Below are 19,074 nucleotides of genomic sequence, written 5' to 3'. Positions count from 1 at the left end.
TCACTTAGGAGAATGTCATGAATTAGAAATGAGAAAACAAACCAGGTAATTTGGTTGGTGCTGTAAGGAGATCTATTCCTGCAGCTACTCCAGATGAGAACCCTGTTACCGTCCGCAGGCCTTTTTGGCAGGGCACTGATTTCCTTCCTTATCTCTATGTTCTGATGCTGAGAGCTGCAGAGCACCTTGAATGCCTTCTGAAGTCAACTAGAGATTATGATAAGCATCATCTTGTAGATTTAGCCTATTAAGACTTTCACAGACTTCCATGAGAGTGGCTATAAGATTAAACCCAGAAATTTTTGCATGACAAAACACTGAGGTGAAAATCTTATGTATGAGCCACCTGATATTTATCTGAATTCAGGCTACCCTTTTGTATGTGCATGCTAATCTTTACATGTAAGTGTAGCAGAATTATAGTGCACATCTCAGCTACTTTATTTGATTTTTTTCCCTCTCTCAGTCTGTAGCTTCCAATGGATCAGAAGGATCTGGACAATGTGGTGAACACAATAAGGAGAACCAGACTTTTGAAAATTATGTGGTAGACATGAAGACAAAGGTATGGTCCACTCTTTTGTGATGGAGAATGAGATCCTTATTTAGTCAAGTTTTGCTGGAGGTGAAATGTGTAGAATATATTGAATTTGAGCTCCTGCAGTAATTTTTTTTTTTGCTGCTTAATGACTGCATGTACATTACCACATTCAAATGAGGCTTATGGTTGCAATTTATTGCCGTATTTTACTAGCCCTGTGCATTTTATGCTGTCCTAGGCAGGATTTATTTTTTATTTTTATGTAAAAATATTGTTAATATCGGTGATGGTTCTACAGGTTTGCTGATCTCCAGATATTTTCATTTCAGTGTATTTTTTAAGTCCAAGATGTTGCACAGTTAGTAAATTTTATTCCAGGTGTTTTCACTGTCTCAGTGTGCGTTGTAGTTTATTTTTTGTCTGGAGTCAGTATGGAAGAATATGAATGTCAGCGAAGTGATGATTTTTGTATGGGCAGTCTAAGGATACCTATCATAAAACTACGCTGAAAAATACACGAAGCAGTATGACTTCATGACTGTGGTAAGGGGGTATGTTACACTTCTCTTTGCAACAGTCTTGCTTCTTGCAATGGTGAAGTTATAAGTGTTTCATTATAATATCTCCATTATTTTCATAGGTTCACAACTTGGCTGGAACAATTCTCTTGGGCTTAGATATTATTATGTAGAGTTTCAGCCTTGAAGGCATTGTGTATTTTTTCTTTTCTAAGTGAAAGAAAATTATTAAGTTTTCTTTTAAAGTTAGCAAGCTGGAAACATGATGAAAAGAAAACAGACATTAACTGAGTTGGCATGCTTATGTGATACCTCGTAGACTTCAGCGATAGTTGTTTCTAACAGTGGAAACTTGCAGATTATTCCTCTTGTCTAAGGCTTTTCCATGGGCTTTGTTTACATTTCTAACTCAATTTCTCTGTTCGTTAACTTTTCAAGATCTAAAGAACTAATTGTTTAGCATAACTTTCTGAGTTTCTTGTGTTGCTGTGTTCCCAGTTGGTCAGATAACTTTTGTACCGTATAGGACCATGGTGCTACTTGAGAGTTGAAATACAAAAACATGTATACTCATTGAAATTTGCCCCTATATTTATGGAGGAAATTATTTCCCCAAAACAAGGAATTATCAAAAGCTTGATATATGCCCTAAATACACTGTGTCTGTGAGGATGTTGTAGAAATCATGGGATGTAGTGGATCTCAGCCCATTTTCACAACATCATTTCCAGTATGAATGCCCAATTGAACAACATGCCGTCTTCCCTACTTGGAGTCATGATACTGTGAACTCCTGGACTCAGTGTTTCTCCATCAGCAACTCTACATACTCCCTTTTCATGCTGTTTGTAGCTCTCCAGCACAAAGCGTACATGAGAGTAAACTCCAAAAATTTGCAATTCCCTTCCCAAACTCTAAGACATTCAGAGCTGTGAGTGGTATTTTCTTCAGTTCCCAGTACCATGGGATAGCAGATAGCAAATGTTTTGTTTTCATTTCCTGGAACTTGTGGTTTAGTGTGTCAGATAATTTGAAAGAGTCATTTTGTCTGATTTCTTTTTCAAGTGACTGTGCTTGAGTGTCAGTGGCACGCTGCTATGACAGTGACACATAGCTATTTAGGACTGGCTACATGTTTAAACATATGCACCAGAGATTTTCAGTTGCTGATGATCAATTGGTTGTTAGATTTACTTCCCCGGGCAGAACGCTCAAGAATTAAAATGGACTTTTTATTCACCGTGGATCTCGAGAGCTGAGAGCCACTTCAGGACATATTGCCCTTGAGTACCGTGTGTTTCTATTGCAGAGCACCCCAGCCCACATAAAGCCAGTGGAGCATTTGTAACTGAAGCACTTCTGTTTCATTCTGAATAAGGGATTTGTGGGAAGCAAGAGAAAACAATTATGGCTTTGTATGGGAAATAATAGACGCATAAAACATTAGGCATAAGTTTTAAATTGATGAAGGTTGCAGAGCTTTCAAAAGGTTAGCTTATCCAAGGCCCTTCAGAGCTGTAGGATGGCTCAAGAACCTTTCCCCATCCTCTGTTCCACACCCTGTGATTAGGAATGTGCGTTTCCTACAACCCTACAAGTCATACTCTGTTCCCAGCTTGCCTCACCCTCTTCTCATACATCTGTAAGCTGGTGAGTTTGTGGGAATGAGACTACTAGAGAGGTTGCATGGTCTCCATCTTTGGACATTTTCAAGACCAGATTGGATAAAGGCCTGAATAACCTGATCAGACTTCACTGCTGAACCTACTTTGACCGGGAGGTTGGAGTGAAGACCTCCTCAGGTCCTTTCCATTGTCACTTATCCTGTGATCCTTTGATTACATTGACTCCTGGAGAGAACGGAGGCAACGACCCTGCTGTCCCACTCAGCACCCTTGGAGGCAAATGACATTACACACCACCAGGTGCAGCAGCCAGGGGCCAGGTATTACAACAAGGCCCTCAGCAAACGGGGCCTGTGAAGTGCATGTTGTATATTAAAAAAACAAAAATAGCTTTTTTCTTGCTTTTGAGTGCTGGGGCAGCGCTTGGCTAAAGTGATGTAAGCTCCCATGTACTGAATAAAAGGATGGTAAGCTGGGCATGTGCTTGGGGCAGGAAGAGAGGGGATCCCCTCCACAGCTGTGAAGCAGAAAACAAACTTTTCTGTGGCTGTTGAGCCTGGGGCCACGGTGGCCACTTGGGTGTGGAGTCCTTGTGATGAATGAGTGGAGCTGCCTGTCCAGCCTTCACTTCTCCCCGCACGCATTTTACATCTAACTACAGGGCTCAGAGCGGGGAGGTCTGTGCTACCCTATGGGACAGAAAATTGTCTTTTTCTTTTTTTTGAGAAAGCTACCAGCCAGAGAAATTGGTCAGGACTCCAACGTTGATTGTGCTAACTAGCAATGAAATTTGCCATGCACGGGAGAAGGGAATGATTCCTGATACAGCTTCTGCCTGAGACTCTCATGGGCCTGAGGCCAGTTGCAGAGCTGCTGCTGTTAGGGCTGATGCAGTCAGGAGGGGCAGAACTGCTAATCTGTTGATCTTTAAATTAACACCAGCACTCATGGGCTTCTGGTTCAGTCTGGGAACTGCATTAAAATTCTTAGCAACTAAGGTATACAGAACTTCACACCTTCTGAAATTTGTATTAACTTCTCTTCCTGGCTGAAGCAGAATTTATTCTGACATTTCATCTGTAATATAGCTTCTAACTACATATCCAGGATCTGCAAGATTAGTAGTTTCTCATTTTTTGGTTTTTTTTTGTGTAGCACAAACCAGCCCTAATAAAGAGGCTGTCTCATGAGATTTTCCCTTCTAGCATATAATTACTTAGCTAACTTGTATCTCGGTGTTAACCTACTAACTAACCAATTGTGATGCACAGCAACCTGGCTGGAACTGGGCTCAAGTGGTATATATGAGCTCTGACCATAAAGACTATGTAGTTCATGACTACATCAATTGGCCTCTTGGAAGAGACATAATCAGGAAAGTATTTATTCGTAGCTTGTTTGCGCGCAATATAGGACCTGAAAAGAAGAAAGAGAATATAACCCCATGTGAAAGACTGGCAATTTAATACCATCAACTCCATAGTACCCAATTTAAGATACATTAGGAGTAAATAAATCTTTCTCCACATTTGTAAGAGGATGTGTGTGTTTATGTGTTCTCTGTGTAGGTGCATAGAGCTCTAAATAGTCACTGGCTAAATTTTGCAAGATGCTGACATTACTAATGCTATGTTAGCAGTCTGGTAGATGTCTCCTTTCTTAGTGTCTACTCCAAAACTTGGATACCTAGTACTCTTTTTTTTCCTAACTTCTACTGTTTGAATTAGAGATAATAATGAAGCCAGTTTTGCTTTTTATAAAGAATCAGTTTCTTCTTTACACTTTTTGCTCTATAACATTTGGGTTTCAAAAGAATTTAAGAACTGTTTGAAAAGGTGTGTCATGAGAGATTTTAAAAAAGCGTAGAATCCTTCCTATTGGTTTTAGGTTTTACAGAAACTTGCTTTTACAAATATTCAGTTCAGCTGGATGTTACAGGCTCTGGTTCTAAACAAAACTGCCTAATTAAGCCCTGTGCTTTGGTTATCCCAGTGGAAGTACCTGGATACAGTGAAGATTTTAGTGCCAGAAAGGAGCATTAAATTGTCCAGTCTAAACTACTGCATTATACAGACCATCACATTTCACCCACTCACCTCATATTATTTGTTTTTGTATGACTTAAAAATAGGAACCTTGGTAAAATCAGAAGAGAAGGAAGCAGTCACCTGGGTAAGTGGTTTTCACATGGTGGTCTGCAGAGCTGCTGGTATCACAGTGGAAAACAGTTGTTATTTTTCCTGTATTAAGGCTTCCCGAGAGTCAGAGCTCATCGCAGAGAATATTTTTGACCATCTAAATCAACTATGAGCAACTATAAACCATCTCTTTTCACCCCAGATGGCTGCTTCTCAATTTGTTTGTTTTTTGGGTCAAGTCTTTCTATGGTAGGTTTCAATCATGATCGTATGTACAGATAACACGAAGGCTGGAACAGCAGAGAAAAAAATAGAACTAAGCAGCAATATGACCTGCAGAAATTAGAGCAGAAGGACATGTTGCTAATGAAGGGTAAAGCAGTGCCAAGGATTTGAAAATCTTATGCTTGGGGAGAAAAAATAAATGGAAAAAGTATCTAGTTGGAGGAAGAAAATGGAGCAGCTCAGCCTCTTTTTTGGGTTTGGGATGGGTAGTTAATGAAAATGAGGAACCGTATACTTGGGAGAAACACTGGAGACCCATTGACAGTCATCTGTTCCCATACTGCAGCCCTGACTTTGTCATTGACAGATGTGTGTTAGAAGCTATGACCAGGACCCCTGGCAATGAAAATGAGCCCGTGGAAGGATGGAGCTGGGGTCTCTGTCCCCAGAAGCATGGGTCTCTTCTGTCTGGGGCTGCAGGAGATCCTGAGGGTAAAAAGCAGGTGGCAGTATTTCAGAGGCCATGCTGCTCAACGATGCTCTAAGCTTGGGTAGCACAGGGGCAAATCCTGTGCTGTTCAATGTGCATTGGTACATTTTATGGAAGGAGGTGACACTCAAAAATTGGAGGAGTGCAGGAGGAAGCTTTTAGGTACACTGATGGAGCCTGATTTTCCCAGAGTCGCATTGTTCACCTAAACAGCCTCAAAGGGTTCAAACCCTCTGTTTTTCATATAAACTGTAAATAGGATCATGAATTCACTGGGACCAGCTCACAGGAGTAAAGTTACTTACAAGTAGAAGCATTTACAGATCCTGCCCTTGGAGACCAATTTAAAAATATATCCCCATATGCCAGTTTCAAGTATGATATGAAATTTTACAGCCAAGTCATTAGGTAATTATATGTATGGAAATATTTCACACCTTACTAGATCAGCTTGAATCTACCAATTGGAAGAGAACAAACTGTTGGATGCTTTACATCTAAGTGTTAAAATATCTCCCGATTTTAGAGTTGACTGAATTCCCTTTTACCCTATCATGCTTATGCTTAGAGCACAAGTGTGGCTTAGGTTAGACCATCTTAATGGGTTAATTTGTTCTTAAGTAGATGGTTAATTGGTTCTTACTTCAAAGATGTTTGAAAAGTTCCCTGTTTCATACATTCTATAGTATAATAAACCTGTCTGACTGTTTGGCTACTGGACTAAACCTCAGTAGGGAGAAAACTTGCAGGTTCCAGTGCAGCCTGTAAACACAAATGAAGTTTGTTTTGTGCACATGTGGTTGCTCAGAGCGAGTTAAAGTTTTAGACACAGTCGTTAAGTGCTCTGGAGACTTTCTCTTTAAGATGTTACATCCACCAAGACTTTAATAGTTGGGGGAGGGTTGGTTGCTCTCTGACCACATATCTGATTCACTATGGATTTTGTAACTTTGGTAGCAGTGACCTCATTTTGGCAAAATAATGTGTGTCATTTACTGAGCCTCTTGCTGCTTTAGCAATCACAAGGATATTAGGGTTATAACCTGAGTAGTTTATGGAAGAGAGATGACTCTTAAATATCCTTTTATTTTCTTGGAAAGGCTTATTTTATTGAAATCATGTTTTAGCTCTGAGTGAGAATGAGAGATCCTTAGCAAAGCACCCAGGGGGAATTGTGCTGTCCAGTGTGTTGAAAAGGTGAATTGTAATGTATGGGTGTCTAGACGTTTCCTCTTGTTGCTGTCAACAGTCCAGTTGGCTGTATTTTTTTTTTCCAGTGAATAGGAGCATTGATTTTCCTCTCTCTTTGGCCAGAGCTTTCATTTTACATATCTTTCCCCTTCTGTGTCTCTTTCTCTCTCCCTCCCTCTTTCTTCTCTCTCTCTCTCTTCCTCTATCTATAAGAGAGGGAAGACTTTAAGAGCTGACAGCGAGCTTTCTAACTCAGAATGATTCATGTAAGACACCTGAAAGGCAAGCTCTGCACCAGCATCACTGCAAGAAAGGTAGGGCTTTGGGGGCTAAATAGTTTGTAAAACTCTGAGCAAAGCATACAGAACATGAGATAAATCGATTAAGTCTGTGGATCTGTCAAAGATGCAGAAAAAGTTTGGGAGAGAACTTAAGGAGTTTTTAAGCTCTGTTGTTCGGGGTGCTTTCTTTTGAATAAAACTTTGATGTATTTGTCATAAGCGGGGGAAAAAAAAAGGTGCCCCTCTGTAGCTTTGATTAATGTATATAATGTGGGTTTTTTTTTCCGTGGATGGTAAACTATAATTATATCACTGTTGCACTTCACAGACCTGCGTGCATGTGTAAATATGCAATTCCCTTTTTTTTCCCCTGACTGATTATTTTCTGTTATACTTTCTGAAAGTTCGCCTTATCCAGCTGTTATTTATATTCACTTCCTGAATCCGAATCTGACCTAGTAATTCTGAGCGATTGTAGATGTGACGCATGAGCTCTCGCACACACCTTCATGTTTCAATCATGCACTTCAAGCAATATGCGTTTGTAGGAATCATGCTCTTAATAAAACCCCTTACAACCCAAAGCAGTTGTTTTGGCAGAGAAGTGACAGTGCTGTGATAGATGGGCCCGATAGTTGTGTGTGTTGTGCTTGCTCGGAGTTAGTAGAAAAGAGGAGGGAGAGAGCGAGCGAGAGGGGGGAGGAAAAAAAAAGACAGGGAAGGAGAGAGCGAGAGGGAGAGAGATTGAGAGAGAGAGCGAGAGAGACTTGGCAAAGGAAATCTTATGGGTATACTGAAACAGCAGATCAGAATTGTGAAACCAGAGCCAGGGCTGAAATGTGATGCTTTTGCTCTTTTGTGCTTGTTGTGGTTCTCATCTTCCCATTTAGAAGGCTGCATACCATTCAACAGAATATTTTGATCACAGATTGAACAATGCAGCAATCAAGCCTAATAAGCCACCTGGAAGTTTTGCTTGAGACGATTTCTAGTGGGTTTTCTGATCCCTGTGAGCATCATGACTGCCTTTAGCATTGTGGAGGAGGACTCGAGTTTCTTATGAGGGCCCCACTTGGAAAAGCAGGCTGTGCAGATTCAAGCCTCCGGTTCTGTTCATGCTGTTCAAAAGCCTTTCCTCACCCTTGCTGATTTGTTTTTATGATTTACATACACTCCTGTGGAGATTTACAGAATGGATTGTCTGTGCATTGTCACGACCAAGGTAGGACTGGAAACATTGCTGTTATGTGTACATATTTCTCTGCTATTTTTCTGTTCCTGTAATTAAATAGATTGAGCATGTACTGTGTCAGGTTGCAAGATAAAGTGATAAATAAGCTTTGCTTCAATGAGCATTTTGTTCTCTTTTTCTGTAGGTTATGCAGTTTGCTTCTATATCACTTCCTAAATGATATGTAATTTACTTATTTTTACTAGCAAAAGGAAAGAGATTTTATATTTTATCTTAGCCTATGCTTGTGTCTATTAATATCTCTAGCTACTAGAGCACTTTCAGAATACATGGTATAATGCACATATTTTCTCAGCTTATCAGTTTATTCTGTAAACTTAAGAATAAAAAAAAAAAGGGGGGGCATTATATAGGTCCTAGGATTTTAAAGAGGCCAATCAGATGTAGTTTAGATAGTCATGATGTTTCTGATTGGAGAGATGCAAGTTTCTTGTGTCTTATTGTGGCTCTTTTGGGGAAAAACATAGCTTACTTTGCATCTCTAGGCCTGAAAAATAAAAATGCCTTGGTCCCAATTCAGCACTCTTATACTGATGTTAGATCTAACCTGACTGTTTGGGAATGGTCCTTCTAAATAATTATCTCCAAACGTGCATGTAAACAATTTTTTATCCATGACAACGGTGGCAGGCTAAGGACTTTGGGGTTAAGGACACTTCCCGAGTTAAGACAAATTCCTGACTTAAAGCTCTAGGGTAGGGATAAGCTGAATGATTCTTTGAGATGTCCTCAAACTTAGCAAACTAACTTAATGTTAAATGACAGGGAGATGATCAGGGAACTCCTTTTCTGTTGCTACAGGACAGGCAGCTCACCACATGTTTGTGACTGCATTTGCACATGGTGATAGTATTTATAAGGAGTAGTTACCAGGGGAAGTCCAGACATTGGGGTTCAGCACAGTTGCTCCCTGTCCTGGTTTATTTTTGATGAATGTCATCATTTCCATAAGACTTGCAAAATGTCTGGGGTAGCCAGAACACCTGAAGGCTGCGTAAATTATAAGGCAAACCAACGGTTAGCACTGCCGTCATCATTGCTGTCATTTTTTGCGTCATGGCCATGCAAAATGGGGACCCCCATCCATGACACAGAGAAGGGCAGGAGGAGACACCCCGGGCACCCATGGACAGCAGCGAGGGGTGGCGGGTGGCTGCCGCAGAGAGCAGGGAGCGCGGTGGAACCGTGGGAACAGATGCGAGCTCTCATTCCCATCTTGCCGGTGGAGAAACCCATATTGGAAAAGAACAGGAGGTGAATGAGGCCACAGAAGGAGCATACGCTCCTTCTGTGGCCTCATTCACCTCCTGTTCTTTTCAGGTCCTTCTGGCTCCCGCAAGCCGTGCTGGATCTGAGACTACTTCCTCAACCTGCCCTGGACCAGAGCGGAGGCACCCGCGGGTGCCCGTTGATGCAATACCAGTGAAAAGCTCTCAGCAGCAGTGGTGCAGCACCGCTGTACAAAGCTTGGATGCAGGATCATGCTAAACATCCAAATTACACTCCCAGACGTTGCTTTCCAATTGAAAATAATCAGGAAGGTTGAAAAAAAGAGCTGCGATTAGCCTTACTTCTGCGTGTCTGGTGGTACAGTGGGGATCTGCAATTGCAACTATCCTTGGCCTTGAGAGTTTGGCAAGGAGGTGTGTAGTAACTGGATTTGGGACAGGGGAATAAGTCTACTTTTGAGATGGTATAACTTGGAGAAGAACGTGACCCAGTGTCTTTTTTGTACATATCAAGAGACACCGCTTTATTTATTTTATGAATTGGTCCTGAAAGTTTCCACTGAACATTTTCCCAGGGCCTTTTGGGCAATAACAAATGTAGATTCACCATCATCTCACTACTGCTGCTGCCTTGAGCAGGGCTCCCAACTCCAGCTACACACAATATTTTTCCTCCCAGCTTTTCTGTCTCTCGAATCCACTGCTAAATGGCTGAAATGAGCTGAAAGTCAAGCATATAAGCCTCAAATATTCAACTCCAGATATTCAGTCTTTGCTGCCAACTTTGATGTTGGTATGAGATAGGATTGTGAATTGTAGGTGACCTGCTATTTGGATGCGCGTGGGAACACCATATTAACATATGTAATTGAGCTGAATAATGGCAAAAATCTAGTTTCAGAACACTTTCATATTGCAAAGGCTTGAAGCCAAATAAATTACAGTTGATTTCCTCATCTTGTTTGGTGCCATATTTAAATAGCTGCACCAGTGATGTTATATTGTATTGATCCATAATCTGCTCTTACTTGCTTTATTGTGCATTGGAGTAACTCTACTTCCTTTAAACCTACAAAATTTTTATGGCATCTGTTTGTGCCAATTTTCACCAATATAATAAGAGCAGGCCTTTTTCAGAACTTTTGAGATTTTTAAAAAATTCATTTCAATAAGTATGTATTCTACAGAGCAAGAGTATGGTCATTTTTGGCCTCAGATCTGTTAATTACCCTTATTTGAATATCCATTTGTCTGATTTGTGCAAATAATTGCCATTCTCATTCTTGGAAAAGTGGATCTTAATGTCAAGAGGGAGTAAATACATCAGTTTTATTCTTCAGATCTTATAAATAATAAAAAGGGAGTAAAAGATGAATGCTATTTAAACTGCAAAAGATGAACACTGTTTAAAAAGTGGACATTTTTAACACATGGTCATTAAATTTAGTCTGGAATTTTCAGTATTTCCAGTCCATAGAAAATGACATAAATGTTGTGGTGGAGTGAATATGCCCTTGTAGATTATGTACAATGGATCTAAAGACCCTGCTTTGAACTCTATATGGTGAAAGACGCCATCTAATAAAATTAATTTCTGATGTACCTTGCCAAATGTTAAATCCTACTGACATTATTTTTGCAGCCAAAATGTAAGATATGTTTAGGAAAGATTTAAGATATTAATTTGTACAAATTCTTCCTCTCCTTTTTTATTTCCTTCATGTTTTCATGCATTTCTGAACCCCTGACTTAGGAAATGCTGAATCGGTCAAGGAGGACTTCTTATGGTCTCCTAGCTTATTTTAATTGATCATGTTCCCAGCATAGCTTCTTTCTTTTACTGTGGCATAAAGCATGTTAATTTGTGGCATTATTTTATCGTTAGGAAGAATTCAGTATAAATAAAACTTAGGTCAAGACTCCATCCCAGCGGGAGCACCAGGAGTTTTTGAAAAGGAAGAACATTCCCACAGTGCCTCCCAACAGTGAGAGGCAACATGCTGTCCTCTCCCCTAGCTATCAGCTCTCCTTCCATCCTTCTGCCTTTTACAGAATTATGAATACAACAGTGGCTGCCACTGGTGAAAAAGAAAATAGATAGCTCTGTGTTGCCCCAGTTCTTGGTGTCAGATGGCTTAGAAAAGATGATCAGCTTTCCCTGGGAAAAAAACCCAAAAGCTTTCTGGCCCTTGTTGCTACAAAGGAGAGCTCAGAGGTGGAAACTCTAAAGGTTTAAAACCCAGAAGGCCAATGAAGGGAAATCAAAAGGTATTTTTCTTTTTTAAATCTCATGATTTCAAGGAGTCAGATTCAGGCTCTGATACTTGCAGCTGGCAATCACAGCACCAAAAAAAAAGATAATTGAATAATACTACAAGTGGCCATCCAGTCTTCTGCCACAAGCAGGGCTAGCTAAAGACCTTCTCCTAGGATAGAGATTTTAAAACTTCCTGGGCAATCTAGTCTAATGTTTTATTATCCTTAACGTTAGTAATGGCCCCAAGAACTGTCAGTGTTGGTTGCCACTGGTGTCACCTCTTGTTTTGTTTGGGAGCTCTATTTTGAGGTTTGCTTAAAATCCCAGATTTTATCACCTGAAAGCTTCTGTGTTTTGAGAAGAGCTTGCAAAGATGTACACGAAGACTAGACACCAAATAAAATAATCCCAATTTATTCACAAAACCTAAATTACTTGCTGTTTGTTGCCTAACTCCCAAGTTCACAGCACTGAGCACTGGCAGCAGTAGGGTTCCTGTGACACAGAGCTGTGTCCTCCAGCTTGTAAACGAGAGAACTGGCCACCTTCAGACCCAGGGAGAATGCCCAGCTTGAACTTGTTGGTTTTGTTAGTTACAAACATAAATTTCTGTCATCAGAATGTTGAAAATTCTGCAACAACTACTTAGAGATTCTTTTTGCCAGCTTCCACTTAACTCTGTAGTAGTTTAAGCTGGATCACTCACTACACAGGTTCTGTGTTAAATTCAAGTGTCACTGACCTCTGTGGGACCAGACAACTAAATGAAAATGTGATTATTCATGTGAACGGAAAAAAGATCTTGTATATTTGTGGGGTTTTTTTTAAGTTAATGAAAGACTCAGTTCATTCCACTAGTGAAGAAGTTTGGGGGTTTGGGTTTAGTTTGTTAGGTTTTTTTAAATTCTGTGTTAGTCTAGTTTGGTAAATTAACAATATCTCTCTTTTCATGGCTGTCCATCCAGCACATTTTCTGAGGATTTAGTTCAAGTGTTTAAAAGAATGAAATAGAGATGGAAGGAAAAAACTGTTTTGCAGTGGTGCTGGGAAGTAGGGTGATATGCTTGTTTATGTTGTTAACCCATACCAAGGTTGAATGTGTACAATTCTGACTGGCAAAGTTGCCAGGAGCCAGGAACATCTGTCTATCCTATTTTGTTCTGCTCATCCGGCAATATATTTGGAACAGGGGACACCATTGTATGCACTTAAGGCAAAACTCTGACAGATGTAGGAGCAGAACTCTCAATATGTGCAATGGTCGTGGAAAACAAGAAGCCACTGCGGTCAAGTACGGGACCAACATCTGGCTTAGACCCTGGCTATGGTATGACTCTTCTACAGGTCTCGCCCACTCCACACACTCATCACCCCACTTTCAGCATGAAGTTAAGAGTAAAGCAGAGAAGATCTATAAAGTTTGCACTTTGTCTTTTTGTCAGCATTAGCTTTCCTTTCCCCACAGTCCCAACATAGAAAACAAGGCAAAATTCAGAGCTCATCCTCCTCAGTAGCATCACTGTGAATGAGGAGTTGCTGTGGCTTGGCTATTTGACTTTGAAACTACCAGTCTACATTAAGTATATCATTATAAATCCCTGTTGATAGTGTGCCATGCTTGGGAAAGGTAAGGGCAGGTCTTGTGTCCCAGCAGGATACTGTGGATTCCCCAAGTGAGGGGAAACCCTCCTTCAGCATTTAGCCAACACAGTTGACTCCCAGCGCCAACCCAGTTGATTTAAAGGGTGTTTTTAGAATTTGGCTGAAGAATGGAAAAACGTGGAGGTGGCACCACTGGAGTGACCTCACTGTTTCAGCCTATTTCTAAAGCAGCGGCAAAACCAGTCCTGAGATGCTCTCAGCAGGGCAGAATGGTAAATCAGATCAGGTCATCTGCTGGAAGTGGAGAGCAGGTCCACACACTATATGCCAGCTGTTGGTCTCACTTTGCAGAGGTGAATCCGCTATGAGGTTAAGTTGGATTATTGATTATGGGGGCCTGACGACAATGCAAATAGCTAATACTTAGAATATTTATTTATGCTGAAGTGCTTTTGTAATAGGCCTTACTGAAGAAAAGAGGCCTGTTTCTCTCCCTGCCCCCCAGTTATATTGTGTTAATCTGAAAAAACTCAATATAGAGTTTTAAAAAGGTATATACTTAGAGGATGAGGTTCAATTTATTTTGTGGGGCTTCCTACAAGATCAGCTGTATGTGTCCGAGAGGCTGTAGAGTCAGTCCCAAAATTAGGAAATTATAAATCTAGTTATAAATACTGAGGTTGAACCAGTACCTCAGGTGTTGTAGACTAGTATAATCTTACCAAAGCCAGCAAAGCTGTAGAGAGCTACACTGCATGAGGATCTGATTTAAATTTAGCTGGATATGAAACAAAAAATCCCTCACATTTCTATGTGCCTGCATATTGTTAATAGTGCTAAATAGAGCTGGGCAACATTTGTTGTTTTTTCTTTGCAAGACTTGAGGCTTTGAATCATTGTCGTTTGAAATCATAAACTGGGTAACTAAGTTTTTTTGTGCTGAATTTCCTGGCTATAACAAACCCGAAACAGAGGAAACATAATGATCCCCCCCCCCCCCCCCCCCCCCCGAGATTCACATTTAGCTAAAATCAAAATCTTTTTCTATAGTCATTATTAGGTGCTGATGAGCACTTCAAACTGTGGTGTTTTCCTGACAGACCCTAAAAGTGTAATGGTGCTGAATCCATGCAATTTACATGTAATTTAGTAAACTCTATTCTGAAGTGGTACTTGAGGACTATGGGTTGGCTGCTGGCTAAACTGCGCAGTCTTAGAAGAGCAGGAAGATCCTTTTCATTGATTACCATTTATCTTTGCTGGAGAACATACTCATAGATGTCTGACAGATGGGGAGTGTATCCGAGTATTTATTTCAAATCTTTATTTACCAATGTTAAATTTTGGAACAATTATTGTAAGCCTCTAGCTTTTGGATTTCAAACATTATGAATGTAAACTGATGAGACGTGTTGTCTTTTCCAGAAAAAAAAAATCATTTTTGGGGGGGAGTCTCAAGAAAATTACACAGAATAAACCAATGTGCATTGCATATGTAATGTCTTGTAATTATATCTTGTCAAAAGCTCAACTTTTTTCTCCTTTATTCTTTAGAAATATGGTAATTGTCCCTTTTCCCTTGTAGTTAATTATAAATTTCAGGAAGAATTAAGTCTGTTAAATCTCTTCCCCCTCTTCTCCCTCCCTTGGTCTCTATGGCAGCAGCAGGAATAGAAGGGAATTACTTTGATCTCCATTTCTGAGTGACATTTCGTTTCTTCCGAGCATTGACCTTGTTTAGTGCAACTGAAATTTTCAATAGATTTCATTAGATTATAATTTGCTCATCTTAGGGAGATGTCTTTATTGAGATTGGTTTTAACTATGAAAGGAGAAGGGTGATTTGTTTCATAATTCTATGAACAGCTCTATAAACTGAGAAAAGAAAATGTTCAATTAACTGCTCAGGCAGATATGGTTAGTCTTAATACTACTGCACAGCAGTGGAGAGCTGCAGATATAAGGAAAGGTGGAAGATACTGAGCAAGAAAAAGAAAACAAGAGAGCCTGATCCTGGCTCAATTAATGATAGCCCTACTCAATGATAGCAGAGCTATACATCCTTAGCAGGTCCCTTCTCTAATATTCGGAGGGCCTGGGTGGAGGTGGGAAGATAATTTCCTAGTGCCGAGGTGAGCTGCATTTTTATGCATTTCACATAGCTGGAGCTGACCAAATGGATTCTTTGCAATGTCCAATAGGCCACTAAAAGCAGAAAAGATGTGTCTCCTGGCATGTATCCTCAACATAAACATGCATTTCTTTTGTGTTTTAATCTGTTTGCTACTACCATGCAAATTTCCTTCTGTCTCCCTTCACCTGATCCAAGACTTCTGAAAAATGAGAGGATGTGTGCAGTCAAGGAGAAGGGAATGGTTATTTATGAGTGACTCATTAGGTCAGGGGTATGGCCTAGTATAGGATTATATTTTACTCGGTCTGAGACCTCTAGCTGAGATCTACAATTTTCATTTCTCCAGAGAATCATCTGCATCAGAGAAGATAATTTGCAAGGATATGTAGGAGTGGCTGTGTATGTTCCACTGGGTTTGACTTCACCCAGCTCTTTTGCTACTGGAGACCTCACTCAAGGACTTGTATATAATTTGCAAGTCATATTCCTGGCCATTCTAGTGGATACAAATGGAATCTCAGCTGTGACTGGTTTTGACTCTGATCACCAATATCTTCTCTGACAAAGAATATTAAGTCAGATCTTAAAGACTGCTGCAGTTCAGTGAGCCCTGAACTTTTAGCAGATAAAATATTCCTAAATATCCTCTCTGGATTTTGTTACATCTTCCTGCAGAACTAAGATTTGCCTCCAAATGTGTCTGCAGCCACAGTCACATTAGGCAATATTTGGCCATCCAAATTTGGTATTGATGATATATATGGAATCTCTCCCTGCCTATGAGACAGTACTTGCTCTTAAAGTCCTCCAAACACCCTCAGCAGTCACTATGGTTGATCACACAACACAAAAGAGGAATTCTTCCTTGAAACCTTACTCAGAGCTTGCTGATGTGCAACTGCATCTCTGTCACCTGAAACCTCTCGTGCAGTGCCATAAAGCTCTCACCTTCCGATTCAATATTCAATATGCAATATTTCCCACTTCAGTATTGCAGTGGGCACTGATGCTACCACTCTGCATTATATTAATGTATCTTGCAGATACATTATACTGATGTTTCTGACCAGTGCTAATAGAAGTCAGTTATTTCAACACCTGACTGAGAAAAGCACGTAGGAAAGAAGCTTGCTTAAAGGTTGCATACTAGGAAGTTGTTTGCTTGCAGTTGCAAGTTGCAAGTTGCTTGCAGCCTTGGTTTTTTCTTCTGAAGTTGGTGCTTTTCTGTCTCCTGGTTACCTATGGGGTCTGTATTTCTGGATGCTTGATAAACCTATCGGTTTGGGAATTAGATGTAACAGTGCCTCCAGAGAAGGAATTGCACTGTCTCTAACTGACTAGGAGGTTAGCATCTCTATCTGACTTTGGTCATTGCTTCATTGCTTCCTGACTGTGTTATTGCTGTGCAATTTATCAGGGATTTAAAGCATCAACCCAGAAAAACAGCTGTGACTAATGCTGAATTCAGCAATGAGAATGGATTTATTCTTTTGTGTCCCAAGGTCTCTTTATACAAAAATTACACAAGCTGAAGATCTTACAGCATATTTTGAAGGCTCTGATTGCATGAAGCTGTGATAAAGCCTACGCCTGGATAACTGTGTCTATCACTACCTTGGAGCTGTCTCAAGGGTGAAGCTTAGTTAGTGCAGGAGGCCGGGTATCCTCAAAGAAAGGGAGTAAAACAAGACTGTGGAAATCGCTCATTCATAAGCTATGAAGAAACAGGCTCTCTGTTTCCATTTCAGATGGAGAACTCTTTTATTGGAACATATTCTCCCAAACAGCAAGGCAAGACATATTCTTTTTGCATACAAGTATTAGTAAACATGAAAAGCAAACTACAGGTAATTCTGTCCTCCCTTGAAGGCTGTCTGAAGAAAGATGATTTCAAATGATGGATTTTCATCACTTTTCAGATCTTTAACTTTCCAGTGTAGTGGCAGACCAGGGTCTATAGTTCTTATGCTCACCAAACTCCTAAGCTGGGGAAAATGTTAGCAGTAATAATCGATGGAACGAATTCCTTCTACAGCCTGCAAATAATTCCTAACATATTTATTCCTATGCTCACTTGTATTGCCTATGCTTGCAGAATACTTTATGTAGTGTTGACCTTTTGGGTATTTTTTTTAGTTGGTTTCTCCAGGTGTGACATGTTGGAGGTTTTGGCTTATTTAAAAAAATAATAATTGAGCACTTCTATGCAGAAAAGCATTACCAGCGGCTGATATACAACCTTATTTCTTAGAGCTATTTCAACTAGGTGAGGGTGTAAGATATTGAAGGTATGAAAAGCATTGGTTTTCACACAACAATACAAAAAGTAGTGATCATACAAATAAGAAATCAGCTGTAATTTACAAAAAAAATCCAACCCCAAATCCCCAAAAAGCTGTAGGAGAAAAGTGTTCAGTCCCAGCCCTTGAACTAGATGGATTTCTCAGACAATACCAGTGCAATGTCATGTTATCAGCACAGTAATTCAAATATCCAGCTGCGAAAGGCCAAGCTCTGCAGGTCACCCTACGGCCCACGATCACCCCATGCACGATCAGCCCAGCCCTTGTGCTGAAAAATTGGGATCTCTGGAGAACTGCTGCCTACGAGCAATGCCCGGTTACCTCTGTCTTTCTGGCCTTTGAATATGCAGCATGTGTCATGTGATTCTGGGCCTTGGGACAATTTTGGTACGAATCTCAAAGTCAAGAATACTTGCAGAGTATTAGCCCCTCCTGATACGAGGTCTGGAGCTTTTATTTTGCAGATGTATCCTCTTTAAGAATGTGAGGCGTCTTTTTGAAGAGTCTCCTGACAAACATGTTATACATGGTTACCTCAGTTTGTAAGATCAGGCCTTTCAATCAGAAAAATGTTTCCTGTCCAAAGCAAATTATTAATTTTCTTGCCTTTATTTTGCCTTGGATTAAAGACTGAAGATGTACAATTGTTAAAGAAAGGAAAAAATAATTACCAATATTTCATTTAGTCTCCTGATCAAAATTCATTTATAGTTTTATTATTTTGATAGGATTACATAGTTTGCTGTTGCATTCATCCCTTCCTTACAGGAGATAACACACACCCGCAGGACATTGCTGCCATGACAGCAAGATTTTCTAAACTTTCATCTAAAGGTGCAATGCTTCTTGCTTGCTAGCTGTTTTTCTGAATATTCCTTAAAGTTGTCTAAGTGAAAATATAATAGATAACCAGTTTTTAAGGTTTGGGGAATGTAAAGCTGATATATATATGCACAGTTTTTCCTTTTTTTTTACTTATAAAGGTATTTAGTATTGCAATGCTTTACAAATGTTTACTTTTTGGAGATAAAGAGCAAAGCACTAATAGTGCTGCATTAGTTAATGTTCTTAAATCAGACTCAAAACTGAAAATCGTGTGAAGCCTAATCATTAGTGTTTGCAGAGGTCGCTCTCCTTTGCTCTCAGCATGGGGAAAAGAAAGGTGTAACATAGCTGCTTGCGATATATCTGGCTTAAATGAAAATAAAAAGGAAGCAAGCTTTTTTCCCCCATTATTCCCAGCTTCAGAAACACACATGATTACAAGAGTCCTCCAATTCAAGGAGCC

General features: G+C 40.0%; 1 protein-coding gene across 9 annotated transcripts in view; it reads left to right on the top strand.

Annotated features, from left to right (window-relative positions):
- Window positions 1–19,074, top strand: part of DLG2 (discs large MAGUK scaffold protein 2) — a 1,063,600-nt gene that overhangs the window by 153,898 nt on the left and 890,628 nt on the right. For 6 of the 9 annotated variants that reach the window (XM_076328370.1, XM_076328369.1, XM_076328371.1 and 3 more), the window contains one exon: window positions 467–565. In XM_076328370.1, coding sequence (XP_076184485.1) covers window positions 467–565 — 99 coding nt within the window. Of the gene's footprint in view, window positions 1–466; window positions 566–7,758; window positions 8,232–19,074 lie in introns of those variants that run through there. The other 3 variants (XM_076328382.1, XM_076328379.1, XM_076328374.1) reach the window with 1 other exon arrangement.

This window comes from Aptenodytes patagonicus, chromosome 1 (genome assembly GCF_965638725.1).
Source record: "Aptenodytes patagonicus chromosome 1, bAptPat1.pri.cur, whole genome shotgun sequence".
Lineage (NCBI taxonomy): Eukaryota > Metazoa > Chordata > Aves > Sphenisciformes > Spheniscidae > Aptenodytes > Aptenodytes patagonicus.
This window is presented reverse-complemented; position numbering and strand designations above follow the sequence as displayed.